Below are 20,450 nucleotides of genomic sequence, written 5' to 3'. Positions count from 1 at the left end.
CCAACTCAAACTACATCTTTATCCCATGCCTCCCTTTTGAACACTGCACTTGTTTACCAGGCTGGCTAGCTGGCATTCCCACTTACAGATCTAACTGATGTCTAAAGTGGAAACTGTCTAGAACAGAGCTCTTTATACCTGCTCCACCTGTAATCTACCCTACCTCCACTGATGGTAGCAACTTTCTCCTTTATATTCTTTGGCCCAAAAACTTCAGAATTATTCTTGAGTCCTCTCTTTTTCTTATGTTTCATTTCTAATTCATCAACATATCCTACTGACTGCCTTCAAAATACATCTAAAATTTGAGCACATTTCACCAACTCAGTGTTTCCATCTTAGTCTCAGTCACCATGATTCTTTATCCAGATTACTTCAGAAGCTTCCTACCAGGACTCCATGTTTCTAACCTTGCCCTCACCCCCCCAATCTTTATAGTTTTTTTTTTTCTCAATACAGCAGCCAAAGTGATACTTTTTAAATTAGATAACGTCATTCTTCTGCTCAAACTTTCCAGTGGCTTTCTGCTGTGGTCTGAATGTTTGCATCTCCCCGGAATTCGTATGTTGAAATCCTAACTACCAAGGTGACGATAGCAGAAAGTGGGACTTTTGGGAGGTGATTAGGTCATAGGAGTGGAGCCCACATAAATGGGAATAGTGCCCTTATGAAAAAGACCCCTCACCCCTTCTACCATGTGAGGACACAGAGAGAAGGCACCAGTTAGGAACCAGAAAGTGGGCTCTCACATATTTAATTGGCTGTTGCCTTGATTTTCCACTTTTCAGCCTCCAGAACTGTAATAAATTTCTCTTGTCTATAAGCCACCCAGTCTATGGTATTTTGTTATTGCAACCCAAATGGACTAAGACACTTCCCATTCCCCTTGTAGTTAAAGCTGAAGTCCTTACCATGGTCTGAGGGTGGTACAACTTCTACCTCCTCCCATCACTCTCTAACTGCTGCTTCTCTCCCCCTTGTTCACTCCTTTCCAGCTACCCAGCACCTTGCTGTTCCTGTTTTCCCAAACTATCCACTGAGGTGCTGACATGGTTTGGCTGTTTCCCCACCCAAATCTCATCTTGAATTGTAGCTCCCATAATTCCTACGTGTTGTGGGAGGGACCCAGTGGGAGTTAATTGAATCATGGGAGTGGTTTCCCCATACTGTTCTCATAGTAGTGAATAAGTCTCACAAGATCTGACGGTTTTGTAAGGGGGGTGGGGGGTTGCTTGCACAAGCTCTCTCTCTTGCCTGCCACCATGTAAGACTTGCCTTTCACCTTCTGCCGTGACTGTGAGGCCTCCCCAGCCACATGGCACTGTGAGACTGTTAGACCCCTTTTTCTTTATAAATTACTCAGTCTTGGGTACATCTTTATCATCAGCATGAAAATGGATTAGTACAGATGCCCTAGAATGACAGAACAAACTCAAAAAGGTATTGAAAGACATCTTAAAAATTTAAAAGAAAAACAAGCAATACCTGACATCTGCCAGACACCATACGAACTTCTAGCTTGAGATAGCTCACAGCTCGCAGTAGATTGTGCTCTATTCTTTTCGATGAGGTCAAACCTTTGTGAAGTTGAATTTGGGGTAGTTTTTGTGGTAAAAGTCTTACACCTCACAAAACTAGTGAGGAATAAGAAATTATGATGTTAATGTTCACTTAACTTAAAGATTTGAGAAGCTACTGAGTTCTCAATAGGCATACATGTTCCATTCATAAATAATTGTGGTAATTTATAAATAAAATAAAAATATTCAATTTCTTACAATATATGTGTTTTAGTTTTTCAACTGACTACTAAAGTATTTGGGAAAACAATTCATGTTGATTGGGACTAACTACTTAACGAATGAAACTGTTTATTTTGGTTTAAAGACACTGTGAGCTTTGTGAATCTAAAAAGTTTGGGACATCTGCTTTGGTCATTCTCTGGCTTTAGGGCCTTTACCCTCTGTTCTGTATTCCTAAAAAGCTCTTTTCTCACACACCTGCATGGCTAACTTCATCACCTCCTTTGAGTCTCTGCTCAAATGTCACTTCACAATGAGGCTGACTGTGAGAACTCTATTTAAAATGACAATCAGCTTCTTACCTCCATCTTGGCACTTGTGATTTTACATAACTCATTCTATTTTATTTTTCACCCCATATCACACATCACTTCAAGCAGACTTAAAATTCTTTAATGTTCATTGTTATTCCCATTAGAATACAAGGAAGAATTTGTCTGCTTTGTTTCCTGATATATTTCAAATGCCTAGAGTATGCCTGGACCATAGTTAGTATTCAATAAGTATTAGTGGAAGGAATATATTTATTTCCCAATCTACAAAAATAGCCACTCAAAAAAAGCAAAAATATAAACAGAAGTGATCTATTATCTTAGTATACTCATTCAAAATTTCACATGCTTTTTAATGTTTAGATGAGACAAGAGGATATTTCCTTGAATCCCAGGATAAGGATTGATTCTCACCTATGTAACCATAAAATGAAGTACATCTTTCTTTAAAAAAAGAACAAATAAAAACCTCTTTGTGTTCTCTTAGCTTTGTCATTCAGGTGGCAAAAAATAATGGGAAAATGATAGGAGGGGTAATAAGATTATAAATAATGAGTGGGAATCATGTCACTATTATAAGAGTTTTCTTAAGTATACTAGATATACTAACTGATTTTCAATAATGTACAAGCTGCATATTAAAAACTGTGTGATACATAAAGACCCCAGACCCTATCCTTGAAAACTACATAATTGTGTATATAAACAGCTACTAATATAAATGGGAAGTTGTTAGTGACTTCAGACCAATATAGACAGAGTGTAATAGGGATTAAGGAGAAACAGGAGGAAAGAAGAATTTGGAAAACTTCAAGGAGAATTTAAGTAAGCTTTTAAACAAGGTTTAGAATTAGAAATGCACAGATTGTGGGGTAGGAGGGAGAATGGATCTTCCAGGCAAAAAAGAGGAGAAATATTTTTAAAGTAATTAGAAGGATAAAATAAAGTAAGTCTTGTTTGGCCAGTTGTGAGTAGATTTATATAGCAGTCATTATCCATAAATATAAATATGTAAATTTGCCTTCATTTATTTGAAGGGCCATTTTGAATCATTTTATAATATTCTCATTTTTTTTAGTACTTGTGTCAGTCTTGAGCTTCTTTGCCCCTAAAGTCACTCCCTGTCCTCCTACTTCGACTGCAATGCAGGAGGACCGACTCCAGCCAGCCAGGCTGTAAATAATTCTCAGGCTCCTGCATCAGCTGACTTCTGCCCAGTTTTAGCCATTAGGAGGTACAAGCAGAAGAATGAGACTAACAGGTAAGAGTACTCTCCCTTCTCTCTCTGTCTGGAATACTAATCTATGGTAGCAAGTGTATTTCCATTGTGGTTTCCTTGTTTTCAGGCCCTCTAGCCAGGCCTACGTGGTTCCAGCTTCCACCGGGTGATGTCATTATTGCCTAGGTTAGAACTACTTCCTGTTTTTGTCTGTTCACTCTAGGCTTATAAGGGGGTTCCTATTTTTTGATATGTGGATTGCCTCACCATCTCCTTTAAGTTTGCAACTCTCCTATCACCCATAAAATCAATCCCTTGCTTTAAATTGTTTCCATCACAAATAATTGAAGTGCTTTCCATTTTGCTGACTATAACTGACCCTGACTGATTCAGTAATTATTACAGTATCTGTTATGGGCTAAGTTGTGTCACCCCCAAAATTCATGTTGAAGACCTAATCCTTAGTACCTCAGAATGTGACTATATTGGGAGGTAGGCCCTCGATGAGGTAAAACAGGTAAGATAAATTCATATCAATGGTCCTAGTCCAATATGACTGGTATCCCTACAGAAAGAGGAGATTAGGACAAACACACACACAGGGTGAAGACCACATGAAAATAAAGAGGAGAGTTGGCCACCTATAACCCAACGAGAGGCCTCAAGGAAAATTTTCCATGTTAGCAAAGTGTGTTTTCTGTATTCTAATTTAATCAGAATTTTTCTACATGTAATCTGTTGAATGTCATACTCAGAAAGACATACCACTGCATGTAGCCACTAAAAAGCCATGGATTCTTCTAATTTATGGGACAATCTGCTTAAATATACCCAGGAGAGGTGTAGCAGAAAAAGAAAAGTATTATAATAACAGTGATTAGCCTTTCATAATTATTTTTAAATGCACATACATCCAACTGAAAGAACAGATTTAGAATATTTGACTTGGAAGAGGAGATAACTAAGGTGAAAGAAGAGAAAGAAAAATAGCTACTCCAAAAAACTGAGGAAGAACTTCTCACTGACACATTTGAAGAAGCCAGAATTACCCTGATACCAAAATCTGGCAAAGACACAACAAAAAAAGAAAACTACAAGGCATATCCCTAATGAGCACAGACACAAATATCCTCAACAAAATACTAGCAAACTGAATCCAGCAGCACATCAAAAAGTTAATTCACTGTGATCAAGTAGCCCTTATTTTTGGAATGCAAGGTTGGTTTTATATAAGTAAATTGATAAATGTGATTCAACACATAAACAGAATTAAAAACTAAACCATATGACCATCTCAATATCTGCAGAAAAAACCTTCAATGAAATCCAACATCCCCTCATTATAAGAACCCTCAACAGATTATGCATTAAAAGAACATACCTCAAAATAATAAGAGCCATCTATGATAAATGCACAGCCAAAATCATACTGAATAATCAAAACCTGGAAGCATTCCTCTTGAGCAGTGGAACTAGGCAAGGATGCCTACTCTCACCATTCCTATTCAACACAGTGCTGGAAGTCCTATCCAGGGAAAATCAGGCAAGAGAATGAAATACAAGCCATCCAAATAGGAAAGAAGACCCTGAAGGCTCTGCCAAAAGGCTGCTAGAGTTAATAAGTGACTTCAGTAAAGTTTCACGATACAAAAATCAGTAGCATTTCTATACACCAAAAATAGTCAAACTAAAAGCCAAGTTGAGAACACAATCCTATTTACAATAGCCACATAAAATAAAATATATTGGAAGTACATAAGATGTACTTCCTAAAAAGAAATCATAGATGACACAAACAAATTTTTAAAAAGTCCATGTTAATGGATTGGAGGAACCAATATCATTAAAATGACCAGACTACCCAAAGCAATCTACAGATTCAACACTATTCTGATCAAATGACCAGTGTCATTTTCTACAGAACTAGGGAAAAAAAGGCTAAATAGTAACAATTCTAAGCAAAAAGAACAAAACCAGAGACAGGCTGGGTGTGGTGGCTCACGCCTGTAATCCCAGTACTTTGGGAGGTCAAGGCAGGTGGATCACTTGAGGTCAGGAGTTCAATACCATCTTGGCCACCATGGTGAAACCCTGTTTCTACTTTAAACAGTACAAAAATTAGCTGGGTGTGGTGGTGTGCACCTGTAGTCCCCACTACTCAAGAGGCTGGGGCAGGAGAATCTCTCAAACCCAGGAGGCAGAGGTTGCAGTAAGCCAAGATCATGCAATTCCACTCCAGCCTGGGAGACAAAGCAAGACTCTGTCTCAAACAGCAACAACAACAACAGCAAAAAGAACAAAGTCAGAGGCATCACATTACCCAACTTCAAACTATACTATGAGGCTATGGTAATTAAAACAGCATGGTACTGGTTAAAACCAAAACAAAACAAAAAATAGCACAAAAGAACAGGATAGAGAACCAAGAATTAAAGCCACACACAGACAACCATCTGATCTTCAACAAAGTTGACAAAAATAATAAGCAATGAGCAAAGACTTCCCTACTCAATAAATGGTGCTGGGATAGCTGGCTATCCATGTGCAGAAGAATGAAACTGGACCCCTACCTATCACCATATATACTCAAGATGGATTAAAGACTTAAACATAAGACCTCAAACTGTTAAAATCATGGAGGAAATCTAGGAAACACCTTTCTCAGCATCAACCTTGGCAAATAATTTATAGCTATGTCCTCAAAAGCAATTGCAACAAAAACAAAAATTGAGAAATGATATCTATTAATTATTTAACTAAATAGCTTCTGCACAGCAAAAGAAACTGTCAAAAGAATAAACAGACAACCTAAAGAATGGGGGAAAATTTTGTAAACTATGTATCTAACAAAGGTCTAATATCAAGAATCTACAAGGAACACAGGCAAAAACCACACAACCCCTTACAAAGTGGACAAAGGACATGAACAGACACTTCTCAAAATAAAACATACACACAGCCAACATGCATATGAAAAAAAAAATGTTCAACATCGCTAATTATTAGGCAAATGCAAATCAAAACTACAATGAGATACCATCTCTTACCAGTTAGAGTGGGTATTACTAAAAAGTCAAAAAATAACAGATATTAGAGATGCTGCGGAGAAAAGGGAACACATATACACTGCTGGTGGGAATGTAAATTAGTTCAGCTACATGGAGAGCAGTTTGGAGATTTCTGAAACAACTAAAAATAGAACAATCATTTCACCCAGCATCCCCATTATTGGGTATATATCCAAAAGAAAACAAATCATTCTACCAAAAAGACACATGCACCCATATGTTCAAGACAGCACTATTCACAATAGCAAAGATATGGAATCAACCCAGGTGCCTATCAAAGGTGGATTGGATAAAGAAAATGTGGTACATATACATCATGAAATACTATGCAGCCATAAAAAGGAACAAAATCATGTCCTTTGCAGCAGTATGGATGCAGCCAAAGGCTGTTATCATAAGCAAATTCATATGGAAACAGAAAACTTAATACCACTTGTTCTCACTTTTAAGTGGGAGCTAAACATTGCATACATACAGCCATAAAGATGGTAACAACATACACTAAGGACTACAAGAGGGCAAAGTTTAACTAGAAGGCCAAGGGATGAAAAACTACCTGTTGGGTACTATACTCACTACTAGAATGATGGGTTCAATTGTACTCCAAACCTCAGAATCATGCAATATACCATTGTATAAAATATACCATTGTAATACAATGTGTTACAGTGTATACAATATACCATTGTATACCACTGTAAAAAACCTGCGCTTGTACTTCCTGAATCTAAAATAAAAGTTGAAAAGCTGGAAAAAAGAAAAATAGCAAGAAAAACAGAAGTAAAACAGTCAGCTTCCCACTTGCAGTTATACTTGATCTTAGCCATGCATTCCTTTCTAAAAGGTAGTACAATTTGTTATTTGTTTACCTTTATTTCCTCAGTTTTTGTCTGACTTACCCACTAGAACCTCACTAAGGCAAGCACTATGTCTGTCTAGAGGAATTGTATTCCAGAAGCTAGCCCAGCAACTATTAAATAGTTGATATTCAGTCGGTATTTTTTGAATGAATGAAAGAAGAAACAAAGAAGAAGAGCAAAAATATAGATTATCATTATTGTGCATAATTCACTACACAGATTATAAAATGCATAAAGCAATCCCTTCCCATCAGGTATCTTACACTGTAATCAGAGAAAAAAGAATACAAGATGTAAAAAGCAATTGAGAGTGCTGAATGAAGAGACATTGCGTGCCTCAGAAGTTCAGAGGAAGAGCAAAGAGTACTGACAGATGGAATTACTAAGGATATCTATAATTAGCCAACAAAAAGAGAAAAGAAAAACATTGGGATTCTTCATCATCATCAACCTCTGAATGTTTTCCATACTGCAAAAACCATCAGAGTTTCTCTAATATGCTATTTCATGTCAAACCCTAGCTGTCACAGTGAAAGAATTACGCTTTCAACACTCGGTGAAACCAGGGGTTGGCAGGAAGTCTACCAGTCACTTCAGTGATGACCACCTGCAAGACCCTCTAGGATATCACTGAATCCCTGGCCTCTGTGGGTCTATTAGCCCATCTGATGAAAAGGAGGAATCTCAGGGCACCTGGTGCTCTGAAGTATGTTACTCCTGTCCCCTCAGGCTAACTGGAGTGCCCATCTGCCTTAGTTTTCAACAACTGCAAAGAAGCCCAGCATGCAGGGAATGAAATATCTACTGGGTAAGGGGACTGTCAATTCTTAAAATGCTTGTCAGTTACTACAACTGCCTCCAAGGGTCTTTTTCATGCATCGTGGTAATTTTTATGCACCGTGGCAAAATATTTTCAACCTAAGTCCAAACATTTGGCAACTTCCTACACAGCATAATTCAGTATCATTAAGTATGATGATTTTCTAATTTTATCTACATTTTTAGATGATTATCACAGACTTTTTCATTTCTGTTTGCTGCTTTTAGCTACATTTTCAGCTGATAAAGCATTAAGCCAATATATATGTCTCCTAGTATTGAGATCATTCATTATTAATAAACATTTTCAGTAAATATGTATTAGAATAACAAATATACAATGAGTTCAGTATGTATACTTCCGTGTAATGTATGTGGCTCTATCAATATAACAGTTCTAACAATAACTGTGGGGAGGACACCAGTAACTCATTTCATCATTTTAAATCATACTTAATTATTTGGCCAATTGTTTTTTTTTTTTGAGACAAGAGTCTCGCCCTGTCATCCAGGCTGGAGTGCAATGGCACAATCTCAGCTCCTGCAACCTCCACCTCCCTGGTTCAAGCGATTCTCCTGCCTCAGCCTTCCCAGTAGTTGGGGTTACAGGCACACACCACCACGCCCAGCTTTTACTTATTTATTTTTTTGTATCTTTAGTAGAGACACGGTTTCACCATGTTGGCCAGGCTGGTCTAGAACTCCTGACCTCGTGATCCTCCCACCTCGGCCTCCTAAAGTGCTGGGATTACAGGCGTGAGCCACCACACCTGGCTGGCCAATTCATTTCATTCTAAACACTTCAGCAAGAAAACACAGAAATTGATATATAGATCTTCCTTTGTGCTATAAAACATATTTTTCTGCCATTTGTCATCTCTGCAAAATTAAATTTACGTGTTTCCCCTAAGCTGAATAAAAATTGGTAAAATGATGGACTCTAGTATACTGAAGAATAGTTTGTCCATGTATGATTTAACTGTTTTGGTGGATTCAGAAAATTTCCAGGGTCACCCTAGAAATTTATCTTCCAGTGCTGCCTAATTATCAGAAACAAAGTAGTAAATATTCAAAAATATTCAGCATTAAGCTGAACTGTTTTGATGTCTATTTTAGGATATCCTTTAAAAATTCTAATTGTTCCGTCAGAACTCTAAAGCGGAGTCTAGATTTATTTGTGCTTCCAATAGGAATGGTGACCTCTGGAACAGTCACCTGAAGATCACCTGAGAGTTTCAGGATGACTATATGGTGATGCAAATGCCAAATACACGTTCTGTTTTCCCTAAAACCTGATAAACCCTGAAAGTTGGTTGGGCTATCCAACTGTCTATCAATAGGTAATACCTATTAAATGGTTCTACATGCCTGGCATGATGTTAATAATGGGTGACCAAGACAGACAGGGAGCTGCCTTCATGGGGCTTACATTCTGAACAATTAATTCAAGTGTAACAAATGTAAGAAAACAGAAGAACAAGGTTCAACAGGGAACTATAGCAGGGTTATTTAACTACCGTTAAGGGTTCAAGAAAGGTTTATTTGAGGAAGGAAAATGAGCTGAAGTTACTTTGGAAAATACATAGTAGAAGGAGGGATGTCCAAAAGGTAAGTCAGCATACGGTTTAAGCCTACTGGAACAAATTAACAAGCATGTGGCTGTTTATCAGTAGACAGTGGATTGTGTCCAGATCATCTAACTGAGAGAATAGAACTCTATCATTCTTTTTTTTTTTTTTTTTTTATGGCTCAGCATATGTGGTCTATCTTTTTTTTTATTATTATACTTTAAGTTTTAGGGTACATGTGCGCAACGTGCAGGTTAGTTACATATGTACACATGTGCCATGCTGCTGTGCTGCACCCATTAACTCGCCATTTAGCATTAGGTATATCTCCTAATGCTATCCCTCCCCCCTCCCCCCACCCCACAACAGTCCCCAGAGTGTGATGTTCCCCTTCCTGTGTCCATGTGTTCTCATCGTTCAATTCCCATCTATGAGTGAGAACATGCGGTGTTTGGTTTTTTGTCCTCATGATAGTTTACTGAGAATGATGATTTCCAATTTCATCCATGTCCCTACAAAGGACATGAACTCATCATTTTTTATGGCTGTATAGTATTCCATGGTGTATATGTGCCACATTTTCTTAATCCAGTCTATCATTGTTGGACATTTGGGTTGGTTCCTTTAGAAACGAACACAAAATAGAAGTCTCTGTTCCACCCATGACTACTTTTTTGCAAATTATCTAGGACTAGAATGAGACATATTGGTAACTCAGGTGACAGAGTCTACACCTAGGTCTGCACTTCATGGTAACTTCACCTTTAGTGACAGAATATTACATACGCAATAGAAGAAAAGCCTACCACCATCCTGCTCCCAAAACAGCAGGTCTCTCTCAAAATGCCATCACAACCTGTCTCGTCATTACCTGAATGAAAGTTGGCAACCCTAATTTGCACATTACCTTTCAGGGGCATTACATTTTTTAAACAACACTATCAAAATGATTGCTTCTTGAACACAATTTTTCTTTCATTAACTTAAAATAAATATCAAGTTTCATTAGACAATATTTTTTTAAAATCTTTAAGTTTTAAGGAGAAGGGGAGTTTCTTTAGAGGTTACCTAAATTTTGCCCTTGGAAAAAAAAAAAAAAAAGCCAGAGAGGTGATTTGACTTGCTAAAGATCATAAAGCTAGAGTCAGAGCTGGAACTAAAATTCTAATTCTTATTCTAACATAGTTTTCATAATTACATATAGATATTTGTTATCTATATATTTTTTCTCTCAAGCAAATGGGATAATGACTGGATGTAGAACAACAGCCATATTAAGGAAATAACTACTGGTCAACTTATTAATTAGGATTCTATTATGTGACAACTGTACATTTATAAAATAGAATGAGATCTTAATATTAATAATAGTAATAGTGTGAGTTTGAGTCACAATTTGCAGTGATCATAAGCAATGACTATAAGAAACTAGAGAGCAAATTCTGACAGCAAAAGATGTTTAAATATGGCTTTAGTAATGACCCAGTGACAATAACCCCAATTTTCCCAATTCAGTTTGACCTCCATGCTCTGTAGCTTCTTTATTCATTTTGTTGACATATGCAAACAACATTACACACAAGAAGTGCAAGGAAACCTTTCCATCATATTGCCTTAACACACTTGTTCTGTAAAGTATGTGCAGGCATTTCACAGAAAATCCACTAGAAAAATACTCTGCTGGAACACTTTACTAAAGGCAAATTTGATGCTCAAGAAAAGGCCACAGCCACTGATTCTTGCATGTGGCAGCACTCTGTCCCCCATCCTTTTCACAGAGCATCTGCATACTCTGGGTCTCGTGCAAGGGACATGATCAAAACAACCTTTTGTTCTTCTGCATCTCTTCTTCTCCATCCAGGTAAGAAGCTATAGAGTTACACGGTAGATAATAAGTGGATGGACTCAAGAAATGACACCGTCCATCTGCAGGAGTGGCTATTTTGCTCACTTAGCAACAATGAACCATAGTCTGCCTTGAAAATGATACACATTCCCCTCCCCATCTCCAACATACACACACACATATACACATTCCAAGGAAAGGTTTAAAGCTTTTTTTTTTTTCCTCTCTCTCTCAAAAAAAAAAAAAAAAAAAAAAAAAGATAGGGGTGGGCAAGAATGAGCATCTTTCACATTCTGCATTTTCAGAGTAAGTATCCAATGCAACTTGCCATGATAACTAAATTTATTATTAACTGTGTATTTCATGATGTTAGTGACAATATGTTAATGTGATTTTTCACGTCCTCCTGCAGTGAACAGATGGCTCCTTTTACTTTACTTTCCACATCAAGTGTGATTATTTCTTGGTGCCAAAAGCCACCTGCCGCTCCTCGGTCTCCAGTCTAATTTTTTATGTTGGTAAAACACAGCAGGACTTGTTATCAGTTGGATGGCGTCTTAATAAAAGGAGACATGCCAACATATTGACATCATGTTCAAGGGGAAATTTCAGCCCCTTCAAACCCTTAGCCCCCTTTTCCCACCTCCTTTCAAAAAGTGAGGAAAGAAAACAAAAAAATAAAAAATAAAAAATAAATGCAAAGATCCCATCAGTTTCAAGATGTTTGATTACAATTATTGGGCCTAGAGCCAAGATGCTGATTTGGTCTCCCTTTGTTCCTAAACCCAAGCACCTCACTCAGGGCTCTGATCTTTCATCCTGTGTAATGATAATTAGCTGTAACATATTCCAAAGTCAAATGTAAGCAGGAATACATTAACATTGAGATCAGTGTCAGGGCAATTTTCACTGAGAAAATGACAAAGAACACACACACACACACAATCAATCAAACATTTCAAGATTCAAATATTCATAAAATCACTTCCAGATCCGTGAATATTAAACTCATTGGCTTGTTTGTCATGTAATTCTTACCTAAAATGCCAAGGGCTCCCAATGTGAATGCAGTGGCTCCCACAGCCCATGCATAACAGAGGAAACATGAGTAATAAACCACGGTAGCTTGCTTTAATTTTTCCTTTCTTCATCAGAACAAAGAGGGATAGTATGTTAGGTGATTTGTGGTCCAAGAAGAGGTCTTCCAGGCGATTGGATGGCATGGCTCTCAACAGCTGGTCCAGCACATTTGGGAACAGCATGTAGAAAAATGCATCAGTGTTTTGAAGATTACTAACTGTGATGATGCATTGGTTATGACATGGTGTAAAAAAGTCAAATTTGCTAGCCACAAACTATATAAATGAATGCTCTTACCATCAGGTTGCATGCTCTCAAATTCAAGACTAAGATAAGTCCAAATTTGGTGAAATCTAAACTTTCCACTGATTCCCACTCTCAAGATTGAAGAGTAGCAGCATTCTTACATGTCCGCAGTTTCTTTCTAAGAGCCAAGGCATTAAACAGGCAGCTGGTTTCCTAGAATTTAAAAAGTTTATAAAAAGCAGAAGAAATGCTTATAATAAAAGTACAACTATCTTATAAAAATCAATCATAATTAATGGTTTTCTTGGGATGAACAACTAGATTATTCTGCCACAGAGTCTCTCAAATTAATGTAAACGTAACAGTGACTTTTTTATTCCATTCACTCAACTGTCCCTCCAAACAAAAGAGCCTGTATGAAATAGGTCTCTTTGCACTGTTTTGCAGCTTGATCAGCTTGTATTTACATTACACTTTCCTAACATTTTATTATGAAAATTTGAAAACATATAGAAAGTTGAAAAAACGTTTATCAACATCGTATCTACCACACAGATTATATAATTATCATTTTATTATACTACTTTTATCATATCTATCTATCCAATCCTCTATCTCTTCATCAATCCATCTTGTTATATCAGATTGAAAATGAGGCCTGGTGCTGTGGCTCATGCCTATAATCCCAGCTCTTTGGGAGGCTGAGGCAGGCAGATCACTTAAGGTCAGGAGTTCAAAACCAGCCTGGCCAACATGGTGAAACCCCGTCTCTACTTAAAATACAAAACTTAGCCAGGCATGTTGGCAGGCCCCTGTAATCCCAGCTACTCCAGAGGCTAAGGCAGGAAAACTGCTTGAACTCTGGAGGCAGAAGTTGCAGTGAGCTGAGATCGTGCCACTGCACTCCAGCCTGGGCGACAGAGCTAGACTGTCTCAAAAAAAAAAAAAAAAGAAAGGAAAAGAAAGAAAGAAAAAAAGAAAAAGAAAAATGAATAACCAATAGCCTATCCGGCAAGCAAAATTAAATTCATCTTGACTTTATGATGATTGCTTAATAAAGTGAGGGCTATATTTAGTAGTGTTCATTAATCCATTGAACAAATACTTCTTGAGTTCCTGCTTTGAGTGTAAGTGCTGAAAATACAGGATTGAATAAAATAACCAAGGTCCCTGACTTCATTGAACTTACAATTTAGTGTGCTTAAGAGGAAAAAAATAATTAAACAAGTGTCTCTCTAAAACATGCACAGGAAAATATGTCATTAAGATAAGTACATTTAGCTGGTACTGTTCTTAACTTAAAGGTTATAATATGGGCAGTAAGAATGTTTGATGCACCACTATATCATGGCTTATAATGAAATCCATAGATAGCAACCTCTCAAAACATATTCACCATGTTACTGATTGAATGAGTAAATTTTAAATGTTACAATGTGAACACTACTTGAATCCTTCAATACTAAGTAGCTGCGCTTTAGAAGAGTAACCTTAAAGGTAAATGAATAATATACAAAGTCAAGTATGTTAACAACTCTATTTTTAACAATCCCATAATAAAAGACTTTTTGAAGAAAATCCCCTGATATATTTTTTGTTGTTGTTTGGACTATTCTGAATAGTATGTTCACCATTAAAGCATTTATGATTCTGTGGAATATAATACAAATGAAATAACAATTTTCTTGTAAAATTGAATGCCTTCACAAATAAGGTAGTGCCAACAAATACTTCAGAAGTGCTTAAATCCTACATTAGAATATAAAGAAGCTATTATAGACAACAAAAACTTTAGTTGGTTTTGTTTTGTTTTGTTTTTGAAATAAAGAAGATAGTGGACTTCATTTAAGCTCCTTGGTTTTCATTTGTTTGTTTAAAATACTGTTTATCAGCTTTGGTTAAACCCATCAGTAGTTGGCAATTACTCTAAGGAAGTTATTTCAATTTGGTAAACTTTCTAAACTATATTGAGACACTTATTATCTGATTATTTAGTGGCTACAATTTATTATCAGTGAAACTACTATGTAAGCCAGTTCTTTATAAGCAGAACTGGTGATTTTATAAATAAGATATTTGTAGTAAAGACAAAACACTTAAAGTATTCCCAGACTCAAAAACTAATGGAATTAGGAACATTTGTTTGTAAATATTGGTGTGAATGGAGAGAGGGAATGTAGAAAAGAAGCTTTGGGTCAAATCTTTTTATTGCGTATATTAATCTATACACACAATGTTTACTCTTGCCAAATACCTGGAGAGAAAAAAGTTAAAACAATGTAAATACAAATTTGTTCCATGAAAATGCAGACATGTTATGTTTAACTGGCATATGGGTAAATGTTGCCTCTACAATTTTGCTTGGAAAAGCTTTGATAGAATTTTAAAAACAAAGACACAACCAGGAAAATCTGATCCAGTTTTTAATAATTTCTATACCTTACTTCGCAAATTAAGTCTCGATGTTCTTTCTTTCTCAGACTTCATAATATTTCCTGAAGGATTTTTGCTTAAATAAAAAATATGACCCAGTTAAAATAGTGAAATAAAAATATCACAGTTAATTTTTATGTTATTTTCTATCTTGTTCTGTTTGGTTTTGCTAAACACAAATGGGCCTTATCCTTGAGCTAATTCAGAAATGTAGCCTATGCCCTAATACAGAAAATTGCCATTCATTGACTGCATATTCAATATATTTTAATTAATGATTAAATAAATCTTTATTCACCAACTTTACAGTTAATCTGAAAATTTAAGTTTCCATTTAGTGGAATTCCACTCTGGCCAAGATGTAGTAAAAAGGATTGGAGTTACCTTTTCATCTAAAACAATCAAAAATGGAAAAAATAGATGAAATAGTTCACATAATGTGCAAAATATAAAACAACAGTTCACAAAATGCTGGATATCAGGGAATGAAAGGCAGTAATTTCTAAGAGGTTAAAAACAAGTGACATGACTACTATGATTTCCCTAGCTTAGTTTCTTGAGAGAGTTTTGAAGCAACAGCACAGACAGGGAACCCAATTGAAACTCAGTGGAAACCTATGGCAAGGAGATTAGGCTGAGAGCCTAGAGAAACCAAAGAAGCCAGACTCTGCCAGGCGTTAGCACTGGAGAAAACAGAGTTGCACAGAGAGAGAACTCCAGAGAGCTTTAGAGGGTCCCCCAGTGAGCATTCAGTTGGGTATTGATCAGTGCATGTATATGAGAAAACTACTGAGGCTAACGAAAGATGCACCTGGAAAGACTAGAGATAACAGTATCCAGTGGTCACCCAGGGCTGGGAGGAATTACTGTTCCAAACAGCCTCATTTGTCAGGGGTGTTGGGTAGAGTACATAGAAAGATCTCTTCACAGTAAAGAGGAATAATTAGCCCCAGACTGAGTACTATCCTTGTGCCATCTAAGAAATCTTAAAAGCAGACGCAAAAGAATTGAACTGTTTCCAAGTAATTCATCTGCATCCCAAAACAAAACTCAAGACCATTTATAGGGATACAAAAATATCAAGCACCCAGTCAGGTAAAATTCACAATGTTTGGCATCTAATTAAAACTTATCAGGCATGCAAAGAAACAGGAAATACAAGCCATAATAAGGAGATAAGCAATCAATCAAAATTGAACCAGAACTGACACAGAGGTTAGAATTGCAGAAAATGAAAGTAAAAGTTATTCTAACTGTATTCCATGTGTTCAGAGAGTTAAGTAGATATTAAAAAACCCAAGTTGAGCTTCTAGGGATGAACACTACAATATGTGAGGTGAAAAATGTACTGGATGAATTAATAGCAGAGCAGACATTGGAGAAGAAAAGATTAGTGAACTTGAAGAGATAGCAACAGAAACTATCTGAAATCAAGCACAAGGAGAAAAGGTAATTATAATGAGTAGGGCATCAATGGAGTCCCTAAGGGACAGAAGAGACAGAATACAACACATTTGAAGAAATAATGGGCCCAAAGCTTTTCAAAGTCGATGAAACCTGTAAACCTACAGATTCAAGTAGCTCAGTAAACCCCAAGCAAAGAAAATAAGAAAACTATCCCAAGACATTTCACGATAAAACTGGGCAAAACCACTGATAAAGAGAAAAACCCTAAAGATAGAGAAAAATAGACATGTTAAAAATAATAGCAAAGTTCCCACCTCAAACAGCAAGAGAGAAGATGGTAGAGCAACAGCTCCGAGGTCCTGAAACTTAAAAAGAAAAAATATGTCAAATAGAATTCTATACCCAGAGAAAATACCTTTGAATATTACTATGAAATATATTTCAGATGTTCAAATTTGGAAGAATTCATCTCCAGCAGACCTGCACTACTAAGAAGGAAAATGATAACGTAGAGATATAGATCCACACAAAAGAGTGAACACTGGTAACAATTACATGGATAAATATATGATTAAAAAAAAAAAAAAACTTAAATCTTCGAAGACAACTGATTGGCTGGAGGTGAAGCCTAGGCTGGAGGGGTGGGGTGAGAAGGCGCCACGCAAGTTAAAGGGCAAACGTTGCCTTGCGCCTGCGCCTTGTGCTCCTGACCGGCTGTGCTTCCTGCCCCCAACACCGCCGTCGTCTGGGAAACGGTCCCAGAGCGGCTGAGCCGACCTACTGGTGTCATGGCAGCCCCGAAGACAGCAGCTGTGGGGCCGTTGGTGGGAGCGGTGGTCCAGGGCACCAACTCCACTCGCTTTCTGGTTTTCAATTCAAAAACAGCGGAACTACTTAGTCATCACAAAGTGGAATTAACACAAGAGTTCCCAAAAGAAGGATGGGTGGAACAAGACCCTAAGGAAATTCTTCAGTCTGTCTATGAGTGTATAGCAAGAACGTGTGAGAAACTTGACGAACTAAATATTGATATATCCAACATAAAAGCTGTTGGTGTCAGCAATCAGAGGGAAACCACTGTAATCTGGGACAAGTTAACAGGAGAGCCTCTCTACAATGCTGTGGTGTGGCTGGATCTAAGAACCCAGACTACCGTTGAGGATCTTAGTAAAAAAATTCCAGGAAATAGTAACTTCGTCAAGTCTAAGACAGGCCTTCCCCTCAGCACTTACTTCAGTGCAGTAAAACTTCGTTGGATGCTTGACAATGTGAGAAACGTCCAAAAGGCTGTTGAAGAAGGTAGAGCTCTTTTTGGCACCATTGATTCATGGCTTATCTGGAGTTTGACAGGAGGAGTTAATGGAGGTGTGCATTGTACAGATGTAACAAATGCAAGCAGGACAATGCTTTTTAATATCCATTCTTTGGAATGGGATAAAGAGCTCTGTGACTTTTTTGAAATTCCAATGGACCTTCTTCCAAATGTCTTCAGTTGCTCTGAGATCTATGGCCTAATTAAAACTGGGGCCCTGGAAGGTGTGCCAATATCTGGGTGTTTGGGGGACCAATGTGCTGCATTAGTAGGACAAATGTGCTTCCAGGAGGGACAAGCCAAAAACACCTATGGAACAGGTTGCTTCTTACTGTGTAATACAGGTCGTAAATGTGTGTTTTCTGAACACGGCCTTCTGACCACAGTAGCTTACAAACTAGGCAGAGAGAAGCCAGCATATTATGCATTGGAAGGTTCTGTTGCTATAGCAGGTGCTGTTATTCGTTGGCTAAGAGACAATCTTGGAATTATAGAGACCTCAGGAGACATTGAAAAACTTGCTAAAGAAGTAGGAACTTCTTATGGCTGTTACTTTGTCCCAGCCTTTTCAGGGTTATATGCACCTTATTGGGAGCCCAGTGCAAGAGGGATACTCTGTGGCCTCACTCAGTTTACCAATAAATGTCATATTGCTTTTGCTGCATTAGAAGCTGTTTGTTTCCAAACCCGAGAGATTTTGGAAGCCATGAACCGTGACTGTGGAATTCCACTTCGTCATTTGCAGGTAGATGGAGGAATGACCAACAACAAAGTTCTTATGCAACTACAAGCAGATATTCTTCATATTCCAGTAATAAAACCCTTTATGCCTGAAACAACTGCACTAGGAGCTGCCATGGCAGCAGGGGCTGCAGAGGGAGTCAGCATTTGGAGCCTTGAACCTGAGGCTTTGTCAGTTCTCAGGATGGAACGATTTGAACCACAGATCCAGGCCACAGAAAGTGAAATTCGTTATGCCACATGGAAGAAAGCCGTAATGAAGTCAATGGGTTGGGTTACCAGTCAGTCTCCTGAAAGTGGTGATCCTTCTATCTTCTCTAGTCTGCCTTTGGGATTTTTTATAGTGAGTAGCATGGTAATGCTAATTGGAGCAAGATATATCTCAGGTGTACCATAATAATACCAGCCATGGAGTCCCAAGATGTAAACATTTTACATAATGAAAGCATACAGCAGTTCTGCCTCTTAATATAATGACACTATTATAGACTCTGATTTTGTTTATAAACCACTTGCTACATGACCCATGAAAACCCTACACTTGTGACCTGAAATAAAGAAAATACGTTAGAAGAGCACTGTAGAAATATTGGGTGTGGTTTTTTTTAACATCGACAGGGTTGGGCCAGCCATCTTGAAGGCTGGCCCCCTCCATTGCCATAACATTCAGCCCCATTCTTTCTAAAATATAAGCTATTCAGATTCTATTCATGGAATCTTTTTATCAACTATCCTCTAACACTTATGGACCCAGATTTGGTTCTTTGTGTTACACACACTTGATTAAGAGGTGTAATTAATCTGCTAAAATTAAGGGACTTTTTGTCATTGTTATTCTTGTTTTTAATAGGCTACAAGTCCTCCTTTCTACATATTAGAGAGACTACATCTTCACTGAATGTTTAATGGAAATATTTGCTAAATTCTTACAATAGAAATTTAGTATTCTCATAGCTTAGATATTTTCCTGAAAAATATTTGCCAAATTGAAATTTGTTAGACAATTTACATGGTGTCACTAATTACTATTTTACTGATTTATTGTGTGAATCCTAGAGGGACAGGGACACTATTTCCCTTTTTTATATCATGTCTGTATCATATAGAGTAGCTCATTTATAAGTTAAAAGTACATCGTAGTCAGTAGATTATAACATGGATGGTCCTAAATACTTTAAGGTAAACAGCTATATACATTTTGGGGCAATGTGTATACATATTATTTATCAGGAGAAACCTACAAAGGCAGTATTTAAAAGTTAAGTATGTTTTATGCTGCTACAAAAAGTATATTATGATTGCACCAATATTTCTTATAACTTACCCTTTTATTTAATATATTAGCTGGATATATGCTGGGAAAAAACACTGGAATATTTCAGAAAATATTGCTTTCAAGTAGGAAAAAACAAATGACTGTTCAAACAAAAATAATAATATAGTATGAAATGTAAGCATGTCTAAAAGAAAACAATAGCGAAGAAGAGGATAAATGAAGGTGTAGTAGTTTGAGACTCATAAACTGTGTGGGAAATGATGTATCACTTGAAGTTATAGTGATAATGAAAGATATATACTATAAATCCTGAAATAAAAAAGCAAAATGTTATAATTAAAAATATACACTAGAACTATGAAAATATTCAATTCTAAAGAAGATACAAAACAGATGAGGAACAAAGAAAAGGTAGGAAAATATATTTAACCCTAACCATACCAACAAGCACGATAAATGTAAATGATTTGATTACCCCAATTAAAAAGGAAACTTGTCAGA

At 37.0% G+C, this 20,450-nt stretch overlaps 1 protein-coding gene across 1 annotated transcript; it reads left to right on the top strand.

Annotated features, from left to right (window-relative positions):
• Positions 1-17,351: 17,351 nt before the first annotated feature.
• Positions 17,352-19,249, top strand: GK2 (glycerol kinase 2). The gene has a single exon (XM_054485729.1). The coding sequence runs from the start codon at positions 17,409-17,411 to the stop codon at positions 19,068-19,070; it is 1,662 nt and encodes a 553-aa protein (XP_054341704.1). The 5' UTR covers positions 17,352-17,408; the 3' UTR covers positions 19,071-19,249.
• The last annotated feature ends 1,201 nt before the right edge of the window (positions 19,250-20,450 follow it).

The sequence above is a fragment of the Pongo pygmaeus genome, chromosome 3 (genome assembly GCF_028885625.2).
Source record: "Pongo pygmaeus isolate AG05252 chromosome 3, NHGRI_mPonPyg2-v2.0_pri, whole genome shotgun sequence".
Classification (NCBI taxonomy): Eukaryota; Metazoa; Chordata; class Mammalia; order Primates; family Hominidae; genus Pongo; species Pongo pygmaeus.
The sequence above is the reverse complement of the archived record's forward strand: the minus strand, read 5'-3'. Positions and strand labels throughout refer to the sequence as shown.

Excerpts from the sequence above, each read along its gene's own strand:
- GK2 (XM_054485729.1), top strand. The coding sequence starts at position 17,409 with ATGGCAGCCCCGAAGACAGCAGCTGTGGGGCCGTTGGTGGGAGCGGTG.